General features: G+C 41.9%; 1 protein-coding gene across 2 annotated transcripts in view; it reads left to right on the top strand.

Annotated features, from left to right (window-relative positions):
• RHCE (Rh blood group CcEe antigens) overlaps window positions 1-13,158 on the top strand; it is a 171,289-nt gene that overhangs the window by 134,977 nt on the left and 23,154 nt on the right. For both annotated transcript variants that reach the window (XM_077295922.1, XM_077295923.1), the window contains exon 6: window positions 7,350-7,487. In XM_077295922.1, the coding sequence (XP_077152037.1) occupies window positions 7,350-7,487 (138 nt within the window). The remainder of the gene's footprint in view (window positions 1-7,349; window positions 7,488-13,158) is intronic.

Raw genomic sequence — 13,158 nt, 5'->3', positions numbered from 1 at the left:
TCCAGACGGAGACTCCAGTATCTGGTCAACTGGAAGGGTTACGGCCAGGAGGATAATTCTTGGGTCAATGCATCTGATGTTCATGCTTCTGATCTTGTTCGTGCCTTCCATAGGGCTCATCCTGGTCGCCCTGGTGGATCTGGTGAGGGTTCGGTGCCCCCTCCTTGAGGGGGGGGTACTGTTGTGAATTTGGATTCTGGGCTCCCCCGGTGGCCGCTTGTGGAATTGGACTTGTCATCCTCTTTCCTGTTTCACCTGGTTCCATCAGTAGTGGGTGTCGCTATTTAAGCTCATTTCTCTGGTGGTTTCTTGCCGGTCAACAATGTTATCTGATGCCTCTCAGTGCTTGTTCCTGCTTCTAGACAACTACTAGATAAGTTGGACTTTTGTCCATGTTTTGTTTTGCCTATTTGTTCCAGTTCACAGCTGAAGTTTTGTTACTGTGTCTGGAAAGCTCTCGTTGATCAGGGATTGCTACTCTGGCGTTATGAGTTAATGCCAGAGTTTAAGGTAATCTCTGGATGGTGTTTTGTTAGTGTTTTTCTGCTGACCATGAAAGTATACTATCTGTCTTCTGCTATCTAGTAAGCGGACCTCAAATTTGCTAAGACTATTTTCCTGCTGCGTTTGTTGTTTCATCTGAACTCACCGTCATTATATGTGGGGGGCTACTGTCTTCTTTGGAATATTTCTCTAGAGGTGAGCCAGGTCTTATATTTCCCTCTGCTAGCTATTTAGGTCTTAGGCCAGAGCTGGGCTTCTAGCGATAAATAGGAAATGCTACCTGGCTATTTCTAGTTGCGCGGCAGGCTTAGTTCATGGTCAGTATAGTTCCATCTTCCGAGAGCTTGTCCCTCTATAGGCTTGCTATGATCTCTGCCTGCAGAGATCATGACAGTCAATCCCTTCCAACTAGTATTCCACTCCTAATGTGTCCTCTTCCCCCAATGTGTCCTCTGTCAATGTTTCTGACCAAATCCTCCAATTGACTGCCACTTGCCCTGTAACAACTTCCCCAACCACTCCTAGCCTACCATCACAGCCCGACACCCCCCAGGTTCACAATGTAACTCCCTCCCGCAGACCCCAAAAGTAAACCCATTATTTTCCTTTTTTTATTTATTTGTTAAATTTCAAATAGTTTTTATTTTTGTTATTAAAAATTATTTGGCTTCACAATACCTGTCTTCCTGTGTTTTCTTTATCTCTTTATTTAAACATGTGTGTATTGTTGAGTGAAGTATTAACGGGTGTTACAGTCAAGGTGTTTATTATTAAAGTTATAGTCAAGGTGTTAGTATTAAAGTCAGGAAACAGTACAGGTACATAACATTAAAGGTACATTTTACTTAGCGGCTTAAACCATTTCATCTTGTCATGCCACGCTTCCAATATCTGAAATAAAGTAGGCAGCAAATTTATCCCTCATTTGGGAAACTTCCACTGTAGGCCTCAGAGGATGAGCTTGGTAATCCTGCAATGTGGTATTAACAAGTTCATCAAGTTCTAATTGTTGTCGCTCTTTTGCCAGGATGTAATTGTGCATAATAACACATGCTTTCACAACCTCATCAATTGTCTCTATTTTAAGATTGATAGCTCTACCCAAAATGTGCCATTTAGATACCAGCAATCCATAGGCACACGCCACAGTTCTTCTTGCCCTTGTCAGTTGGCAGTTGTAAAATCTTCATTTTTCAGCCAGAGTTCAGTTGTGGGTTGGGGGAAGAATTATTCATGCAGAACGTCACATAAAGCACGGCAGGTGTCTCCAACAATACCAGAAAGGGTGGACACTCCAATGCGGAATTGAAAATGTAGAGATGATAAGGTCTCTCCGGTAGCCAGGAATTTGGGGAGCAGAAAATGAGAAAAAAAATCAGTACATGGCTTTTAGAACAAAAATATTAATGACAGGTGTTTCTTTTTCAAAATTACGTACATTAGGGTCACCAACAGACGTTCCTCAGCAGGAATTGCTCGACGTAGCTGTGCGTCCTGCCTGGTGATGAATCCTCAGACACATAGCAGCAATTCAGCGAAGCTCTGTTCCGACATTCTCGTGTACTCGAAAACCTCTCCGGGTTTTCACGCAGCTCAGTGTACAACGAGAGGTAGGCCCGCATGCGTTTTTGCATGCGTTTGCGCATGCAGATGATAAGCTGTGCACACAAATGCTAATGTAAACCTAGCCTTACTGCATCAATGCGGCATAGCATGGAGGCAATCAGCCTGGGGCATTGCTATGTGTTATCGAAGCCCAGGTTGCTTTGATAGCAGCCTTCAGTTCATCTAAATTGTGTTGTCTGATATCTCTCATCTTCCTCTTGTCAATACCCCATAGATTCTGTATGGGGATGGGGTTAAGGTCAGACGAGTTTGCTAGCCAATCAAGCACAGTGATACTGTTGTTTTTAAACCAGGTGTTCGTACTTTTGGCAGTGTGGACAGGTGCCAAGTCCTGCTGGAGAATGAAATTTCCATCTCCAAAAAACTTGTCGGCAGAGGGAAGTATGAAGTGCTCTAAAATTCCCTGGTAGACTGCTGCGCTGACTTTGGTCTTGATAAAGCACAGTGTACCTATATCAACAGATGACATAGCTCCCCAAACCATCACTGATTGTGGAAACTTCACACTAGACGTCAAGAAGCTTGGATTGTCTGCCTCTCCACTCTTCGTCCAGACTCTGGGACCTTGATTTCCAAGGTCTAGTGTGAAGAATCCACAATCAGTGATGGTTTGGGGAGTCATGTCATCTGCTGGTGTAGGTCCACTGTGTTCAGCACAGCTCTCTACCAGGAAGTTTTAAAGCACTTCATGCTTCCTTCTGCCAACAAGCTTTTTGGAGATGTAAATTTCATTCTCCAGGAGAACTTGGCACCTGTCCACACTGCCAAAAGTACCAATTCTTGGTTTAAAAACAACAGTATCACTGTGCTTGATTGGCCAGCAAACTCGTCTGACCTTAACCCCATAGAGAATCTATAGGATATTGTCAAGAGGAAGATGAGAGACACCAGAACCAACAATGCAGAAGAGCTGAAGGCTGGTATCAAAGCAACCTGGTCTTCTACAACACTTGAGCAGTGCCACAGACTGATCGCCTCCATGCCACGCCGCATTGATGCAGTAATTGATGCAAAAGGCGCCCTGACCAAGTATTGAGTGCATTTACTGAACATACATTTCAGTAGGCCAACATTTCGGATTTTAAAATAACTTTCTCAAGCTGTTGTTATAAAGTATTCTAATTTACTGAGATAATGACTTTTGGGTTGTCATTGGCTGTAAGCCATAATCCTCAACATTAACAGAAATAAACACTTAAAATAGATCACACTGTTTGTAATGACTCTATATAATATATGAGTTTCACTTTTTGTATTGAAGAACTGAAATAAATTAACTTTTTGATGACATTCTAATTTTATGAGATGCACCTGTACCTACAGCCTCCTCTTACAGTATGATACTCTAAATCCCCCTACATACATTATGATGCCCCCAAACAGTATGATCTCCCATAGCCCACACATACAGTATTGCATCCCAACAGTATGATCACCCACAGCTCCCCACTCACAGTATGATGCCATCACAGCCCCCCAAACAGTATGATGCCTTCACAACATCCAAACAGAAAAATCCCTTACAGCTCACCACTTATTATGATGTCCCTGCAGTTCCCCACAAGTATGATGTCCTCACATCTCTCCACTCACAGTATAATATTTCCACAGACCCCCAAACAGTATAAAGTCCCCATAGCCCAAGCACACAAAATGATTCCTCACAGTCCTACAAAGACAGTCTGATCCCCATAGCCCCCCAAGCAGTATGATTCTGCACATCTCCCCATACATAGCATGATTCCTCCCAAACAGTATGATCCCCTATAACCTACATACATGCAGCATGATGCTTCCATTCCCCTCAAACAGTATGCATCCCCACAGCCCACTCCAAACAGTAGTATCTCCCGCAGCCACCACACATGATACCCTGCTCACACAGCATGACAGGGTCATTGACTATAATGATGAGTAACAGTGTGCTCAGTGGGACACGAGATGTATATGCCTATTGGAGGCGAGCACCAAGATTTGGTGCAGAAAATAATTCTCAGAATGTCAATTCTATGTGCTTTTTTACCCTGCATTTTTCACCATTGACTTCCCTCAAATCAATCAAAAAACACACAAAAAAACGCACATTTTTGCAGCTGCGTTTTTCCTGCCAAGAGAGGCCGAAATCTTACAGAGATTCTTTTCAACATGTGGTCAAACCCGATCACTTCTGTTTGGCACTGGAAGCTGCTGGAGTTCGGGCTGAAGGTGATACCTAAATTAGTGGGATAATCCCTCTTCTGTTTATGAAGTCTGCTACGGGAGAATGGATCTGTTGTGCTGAGCACGCACTGACATACAGTATGTCTCCTGCTAAATTAACTATTTTTTCACTGTGATACCTTTTTGCCCAGCAGAGGCCATTTTGGTTTTGAATCCTTTGGAGTTTTATGAAAGCAATAAAGCTGCACCTGTTTGGACCAAACCACATTGCCTGTGCGAACGCTACCTAATGCCTACCTGAGAGAGTGAATCCCTACAATTTACTTAACCATGTTAGAGATGACTTCATCAGATGTTTGTTTCTCAAGATTAGTGTTGAGCGATACCTTCCGATACTTGAAAGTATCGGTATCGGATAGTATCGGCCGATATCCGAAAAATATCGGATATCGCCGATACCGATACCCGATACCAATACAAGTCAATGGGACACAAGTATCGGAAGGTATCCTGGATGGTTCCCAGGGTCTAAAGGAGAGGAAACTCTCCTTCAGGCCCTGGGATCCATATTCATGTGTAAAATAAAGAATAAAAATAAAAAATAGGGATATACTCACCCTCTGACGCGCCCTGGTAGTAACCGCTGTAACCGGCAGCCTCCGTTCCTAAGAATGAGCGCCTGAAGGACCTTCGATGACGTCGCGGCTTGTGATTGGTCGCGTGAGCGATCATGTGACCGCTCACGCGACCAATCACAAGCCGCGACATCATCGAAGGTCTTTCACCCCTGCATTCTTAGGAACGGAGGCACCGCTAAGAGCAGGGGCCGCCGGACGGGTGAGTATATCAATATTTTTTATTTTTATTATTTATTTTATACATGAATATGGATCCCAGGGCCTGAAGGAGAGTCTCCTCTCCTCCAGACCCTGGGAACCATACGCACCGCACACTTCCGATTCCGATTTCCGATATCACAAAAGTATCGGAACTCGGTATCGGAATTCCGATACCGCAAGTATCGGCCGATACCCGATACTTGCGGTATCGGAATGCTCAACACTACTCAAGATCAATACTTTCTATCTGGAATACACTGCCTCTCCAGAATCCTGTTAAGATGGATTTATTGGTAGTATTTCTCTGTCTGGTAAACTGATGTCTCCTGTGACGCTAGTCAATACAGAAAAGACATAATTCATAAAGTTGTGAAAAAATACTGGCACATTGTATAACTCAAAAGGCATGACAAGATTTTGAAATAGACCCTCAGACGTTAAAAACTCAGTTTTTCACTCATCACCCTTCCAGATGTGTATCAAATTGTAGGCCCATCTAAGATCAAATTTAGAAAACCATTTGACCCCAGCAAGCTGGTAAATGCCCATGATCAAGAATTGCTGCGGGTTTAACGCTGCGTATTCATGCAGCGTCAAACTAGCACCGGGCAGCTGTTACAGCATAGTGGGTGAGATTTCTATAAATCCCACGTCCACTATGCGTGCATCTGTGCCTGCAGATCACTGGCGTACACTAGCATGCGGCGTGTCTTTCAAGACCACAGCATGTCAATTTCTCTTGAAATTTAACCAATAGAATATATTGAATACAGTAAATCTGCATGATTCAGAGAACACATGTTGATTTACCTGCATTCAAAAGAAGACAGCGTTTTGGAAGCAGCGAATATACGCTGCGTTCAAAGTGCTGCTACTTCTGGATTGTGGGCACATAGCCTATAGATCAGGGTTGAGTGGAAATGGGTAAGTATTCTTAAACCCTAATTTAGCTTAATTCATGGAAATCGAGGCAAGGACTGAAATGTCTATCTTTTATTTAACAAAGAAAAAAACAACAGCTACGGGTGAGGAGGAAGGATGGATATGACCCTTTTGCAAGCTTTCAAATCTATATTCTTTCATGGCGATATGTTCAGAATTCGATCAATTACACAGGTGAGCTTAGGTAATTTGGCATTAGGGACAAGAATAATAGCACAGTCATAAGGTCAATGGGGAGGTAATATCTCTTCCTCTTTTTCCTAGAAATATCTCTGCGTCTTTGAAATCTTTCAGGTCCCTCGGTAGACCCTCCAGACTCGCCGAGGAAATTTGTACTTTTAATCTTTAGGAAATAGACTTTTAATCTTTTATGTTAATTAGTTCTTCCAGGCTTCAGAGCGTGCAGTGCCTTAAAGAAAACTCTGCCTCCGGTGTTAATTTGGGTACCATCCCCCCTCCCATTCGCGTCACAGTGCCATGTGACGTGTAGTTGTGGTGCTGGAGTACCGTGCCTTTGCCCTGCAATCATCCAATTATACATATCTTTTCCACCTTTCTGTGGGCAGTGTCTTCACCATTCTTCTTAGCCGCCACTGGTGAGTCACTGCTACTTCAGTAGCATTGACCAACTGGTGCCTGCGCAGAAGGATAATGAAGCCAATGCCCATAGAAGGGTGAAAAAGATTTGTATAATTGCGCGATTGCAGGGCAAAGGCACGGTACTCCAGCACCACAACTACAGGTCACATGGCACAGGGACATGCATGGGAGGGGGGATGGTACGCAAATTAACAGAGTTTTCTTCCAGGCACCGCATGCCCTGGAGCCTAAGACAACTAATTAACATAAAATATTAAAAGTCTATTTTTCAGCAACAAGACCACAGCTATAAGGCATACAGATAGGACTATTTTAACAATTCTATCACCTGTATGCCCATAGTAATAGCTTAAAAGTGTCCCAGGGGGTGACAGATTCCCTTTGAGTGGGAAAGCAAAATAAGCAAGATTCCTCTGGTAGAATCTTATCTCCCTTCTAAACAAATCAGTGGTCTGGAAATCTAAAAGGAATAAAGCTTCTCTCCCCAACATCTGCTGTTGGGGAAAGTTTGCCCACATACACATTTAGTTTTCCGGCCATCCTACGAATGTATGCAAGTTTGGATGCATTTTGTCTAATATGTCACCTTAAGCTTATAATTGTAAGAAGTGATTTTAAATATTTCCTGAAATGTATCTTTTCAGAATAATTACTGATTGGTGTTTTTTTGTCTTTTAGGCCATTGTCCGAAATGCAATACTGGCAGGAGGGGTTTCATCCGGATTTATAGCTTATTTCGTTCAATATCCATGGATTTCAATGACTCTAGGGTTAATATCTGGAATAGTCTCGACAATTGGTTTTACATACTTACAGGTAAGATATTTATTTGGGAGACCTTTCCCAAAGAGGAAAATTAATTTTTGTATAGTTACTCTATATTTCACCACCCACGCTTGCCCAATATTTATAACTTTGTAGCTTTGCAGGTCATCAACTAGTGACAAAATACTTTGAATCCATTTGATGGTCTGAGCTTTCACTTTTATCTTATGGTGTCCTGTAGCCTAAATGCCAGTAGCCTACAAGATGAAACCAATCATACTGCTAAGCTTAAGTAAGTGTTCCTTTCACCAAAGATGAAAACTTGAGTGTAATCCAGGCTCCTTCTCTTCAGTTAGGCTTCTTTCACAAGTTCGATTTTCTCACATAAAAGAAAAACAGACGATTATTTTGATCAGACTGTGCGCTAAGTGTCATCAGTTTTTCTCATACGTGGAGAAAAAAAAAGTTAATCACCTTCTCCTTTCTGACAGTTCACGCAAATCGTACCTTATTCGGATGTCATATATAGTCCAATTTGTTTCAAGGCGCCTTGCATTGGCAATTTTGATTAGACCCACAAATCAAAATTGGACATGTTTCCGTGATTCTCTGTGGACCACTCCATCCATGAAAAATCATGGACATGTAAATGGGCCCATAGACCATCACAGGTATGAGGGCTATCTTTGAAAACCAGAGATAGCACTTGTACTCAAAAATCAGACATGTGAATGAGGCCTAACTGTGAGGAGCCTTTGGTTTGTAAGAGCTGTCATTTGTGCCCCCGAGTTAATTTCTGGTAACCAAATTAACTCTCATCCATCTTATAGTTAAATGTTGCATCTGTACTGATAAGCAGTGGGACTCCAACCAACAAGTGAGTAGACTTTTACGATGTCCTTGCCACAGCACTAAGTATATTTTCTTGTGTGTCACATTATTCATAGCATGGCTATCTTATCATATATGTTGATTATTTAGTCACATGAAAAAAAATCTCTGATTTGTCAATTGGTTCATACCTTTATTGTAATGCTGGCGGCGAGAGGATGCCTATCGTGCAGCGCAACACGAGGGGAACACCAGGGAAGATAAAGAAGGAAGACCACGGCGATATGGGGAGGGAAGAGCGGTCACCTTCTAACAAACAGATACCCCTATCGTCCCTAGACGGGTCCACCCCGTATGCGATCAGATGCCTAAGCCCTTGCTGGCCTTGAACTTTCCCTGTCTAGTGCGTAGGCCAACGAGGCACTAGTCCCACTACTACAACAAGACAACAAGAGAAAAGTAAGACAAACAGGTGGGAAAAGACACAACAAATAACACTCCTCAGCTTCTCCAAAAGGAAACTTCACTGCTGCAACAGGAACAAACTCCTCAGCTTATCCAGAGCCAGGCTCCTTCAGAGAGGTCAGTATAGAAGAACTATAATCAGCAAGGAATGAAGCTAGCAGTGGATTTACATAGTGGAAGGGAGTGATCACAAGGTGCTACAGCTGTTTGTTCAAGCCACAAGCTAACAACCAGAAGGGAAAGGGTCCTTAACACTTTCAGCATCAAATGAAAGTAAATCCACTCCAATTCAAGGTAATAGACGAATGGACACTAAGAGGACTGGCGATTGATTAAACATTGTGACTTTCTGATCCCGGATACCCCAGGGGGTCTTATCAGGATATGACACAGTCTTGACAGTACTCCCACTTTTACGAGGGGCCACTGGACCCTTAGGACTGGGTTTATTAAGATAAGCCGCATAGAAGGAAAGTATTAACCTACTGACATTGACTTCCTCTGAACCTTATCCCCTCCACTGCGCCAAGTATTGGAGTGAGCAGTGAACAAAACAATGACCTGTGAATGACGTTATGGATTTTAAGTGTTTGAAGTAGATCAAGATCAAAAGCCACAGTGTTAATTACAGCAACCACCTTGTAAGGACAAATGAACCTAGGACCTAGTTTCTAAGAATGAATCCTCAACCTAATATTTCTGGTGGACAGCAATACATAATCATTCACACTCAGGTCTGGACCTGACAAACATTTTTTTTATAAGCCATGCATTTGTATCCGTGCCCCCAAAAATTGTTCTGCACCTCTTGCCATATAGAAAAAAGCAATGAAGGAAATTGTTACTCCCCAGGAATCCCTAAAGACCCCTCTCTACTGAAAGCACTGAACTGAGGGCGGAAGTTGTACACACCAAAAAATAATGACCTGCCAGTAGATTCATTGTTACAACTGTTGAATGCAAATTTAGCCAGGGGTAAGTAAGATGACTAATCTTCCTGATTATCAGACACAAAATACCTAAGTTTCGTCTCTAATCTCTGATTTAAACTTTCAGTCTGACCGTTAGCTTGAGGATGGAATGCTGAGGAAAAGGATAGATGCATCCCCAAACGAGAATAAAATGCCCTCCAATATTTAAAAACGAACTAGGTTCCCCAATCTGACACCACAACGGACATGACATAGTGGTCATGGGAGATTTCGACTATCCATACATTTGGTGGGAATCTCTCTCAGGCAAATCTAACAGGTCAAGTAAATTCTTATCCTTTCTTGCTGACAACTTTATCTTCCAAAAGGTAGGGGAAAAAACAAGGGGATCTGCTACCTTGGATCTAATCCTTATAAACAGGGAATAAATGGTTGAGGAGGTAAGAGTGGCTGGGACCCTAGGAGGTAGCGACCATGCTATTTTAGAATTTTGGATGACTAGAGGAGGAAGACCTGTGAAGACTCAGACTTCAAAGTTAGATTTCAGAAAGGCAGATTTTAAGGGACTCAGAAAGAGAATCGGAGGGATCCAATGGCTGGATATCCTTAAGGACAAAAATTTCCAGGAAGGTTGGGAAATCTTGAAAAATTTGATTCTCAAAGCACAATCATTAACAATTCCAAAAAGAGGGAAGAAAACAAAGCATTTCAGGAAACCAGGATGGATGAACACAGAACTTAAACACATGCTAAAAAGGAAGAAAGAAATGTTTATGAAATGGAAAGAGGGAGGCATATCTAAAGAAGAATATAATGCTGTCTGCAGAACCTGCAGGACACAAATCAAATTATCTAAAGCTGACAATGAAATAAGGCTTGCAAGAGACGTCAAAAGCAATAAAAAGGATGCTGGGGATATGTCAAAAGTAAAAGAAAATTCAAAGATGCTATAGGATTTTTACAGGATGAAAATTATGAAATGGTAAGAAAGGATGTTGAGAAGGCCGAACTTTTAAATTCCTATTTTGCATCTGTTTTCTCTCAGAAAGGAAATGTAACATCAACTGATCTTCACTGTCCTATTAAAGGAATAGAAGAATCCAGGATATCCATAAACAGAAAGAAAGGGAGGGAATATTTAGCTAACATAAATGAATTCAAGTCTCCAGGTCCAGATCAATTACACCCTAGAGTACTGAAGGAGATAGCAGAAGAAATTTTTAGACCACTCTCCATAATCTTTGAAAATTCTTGGAGAACAGGAGAAGTCCCAGAAGACTGGAGAAGAGCAAATGTTGTTCCTATCTTCAAAAAGGGGAAGAAGGTGGACCCAGGGAACTATAGACCAGTGAGACTGACTTCCATACCAGGAAAGATCTTTGAACAAATTATTAAACAACATGTATGTAAGTACCTGGATAAGAATGAAGTGATTAACCAGAGTCAGCATGTCTCAAGTGGGGTACCACTTGTCCTGGGCCCTGTATTGTTTAACATCTTTATCAATGATTTAGATAAAGGAATTGAGGGTACACTGATTAAATTTGGTATTGACACAAAGCTAGGAGGGATATCTAATACTAGAGAAGAGAGAGGATTCAAAAAGATATAAATAAACTGGAGCAGTGGGCAGCAACTAACAGAATGGTTTTTAACAAGTTAAAATGCAAAGTACTACATCTGGGCAATAAAAATGAAAAAAGCATATACAGAATGGGAGGAATAGGGCTAAGCAACAGCACATGTGAAAAAGACTTGGGTATACTAATAGATCATAAACTGAACATGAGTCAACAATGTAATGCAGCAGCAAAAAAGGCAAATGCAATTCTGGGATGTATTAACAGAAGCATACAGTCTAGATCACGTGAAGTCATTATTGCTCTCTACGCCTCTTCTCCTCTTTGGTCAGACCTCATCTGGAATACTGTGTCCAGTTTTGCGCACCACATTTAAAAAAAGACATCAACAAACTGTAGCAAGTTCAGAGAAGAGCGACCAGAATGGTGACCGGTCTGCAAACCATGTCCTATGAGGAACGGTTACAAGATTTGGGAATGTTTAGCCTGCAAAAAAAGAAGATTGAGAGGAGATTTAATAGCTGTCTACAAATATCTGAAGGGCTGTCACATTGTAGAAGGATCATCTTTATTCTCATTTGCACAAGGAAAGACTAGAAGGAATGGGATGAAACTGAATGGGAGGAGACCCAGATTAGATATTAGAAAAAACTTTTTGATACTTAGGGTGATCAATGAGTGGAACAGGCTGCCACGAGAGGTGGTGAGTTCTCCTTCCATGGAAGTTTTCAAACAGAGGCTGGATAGACATCTGTCTGGGATGATTTAGTGAATCCTGCTGTGAGCAGGAGGTTGGACCAGATGACCCAGGAGGTCCCTTCCAACTGTACCATTCTATGATTCTATCTATGATTCTATGAACAGTAGGAGAGACACAGATGAAATATTATGCAGGGTCTTAGAACACGCACAAATGTTACAAGCAGACACAAACTTGTCCACATCCTGAAGCAACCTTGGCCACCAAAAACGACAAGAGAGAAGATCTGAGGTTGCTTTACTACCAGCCAGTTATAATGCGTCCTAAAAATTTTAGACCCAAATGTAATGCCACAAATAATTTCCCTGAAGGCCGAGAAGCAGGGGCATCCACCTGAGCCTTCAACACCTCATTCTCAAGCTCAGAACACATGGTGGCGATGAACACCCCATCTTGTAAAATAGGGAGGCATTCATCCAAACTACTTCCTCCAGGGAAATGCTGGGAAAAAGCATCATCTTTGATCTTCTTGACCCCAGGGTGGTAAGTAACAATAAAATTAAACCTGGTAAAAAAAAAAGACCATCTAGCTTGTCTAGGATTGAGATGTTTAGCTGATTTGAGGTATAGCAGATTTTATGGTCAGTAATTACTGTCCCTCCAAGGTATGATGCCACTCCTCAAAAGTCAACTTAATGGCCAAAAGTTCTTAATTGCAAATATCATAGTTCATTTCAGCCGGCGATAACTTTTTTGAAAAAAAAAGCACATGGATGACACTTACTAGGAGATGGTCCTTGAGACAACACAGCCTGACCCCCACCTCAGACACATCAAAGTCAACAATGAATGGCTGAGAGACCTAGGGTTGAATGAGTACAGGAGTCGTGACAAAGCATCTGTTTAAGGAAGAAAATGCCTGATGAGGGTGAGGTCTGACCACCTTGAAACTGTACCTTTTTTGTCATATCAATGAGGGGTTTGACAATCGATGAGAAGTTCCAGATAAACTTCTGATAGTAGTTGTTAAACCTCAGAAAGTGTTGAAAGATTTTCAGATTTTCCAGGGGATCCCATTCCTGAATTGCGCGGACTTTATCTGGATCCATCTGTAAACCCGCAGATGACACCAGGAAGCACAAAAATTTAACCTCCTGTATGACAAATTCACATTTTTCCAGTTTGGCATACAGTTCATTATCCCTGATGGCCTG

This window comes from Ranitomeya variabilis, chromosome 3 (genome assembly GCF_051348905.1).
Source record: "Ranitomeya variabilis isolate aRanVar5 chromosome 3, aRanVar5.hap1, whole genome shotgun sequence".
NCBI classification, from domain to species: Eukaryota; Metazoa; Chordata; class Amphibia; order Anura; family Dendrobatidae; genus Ranitomeya; species Ranitomeya variabilis.
This window is presented reverse-complemented; position numbering and strand designations above follow the sequence as displayed.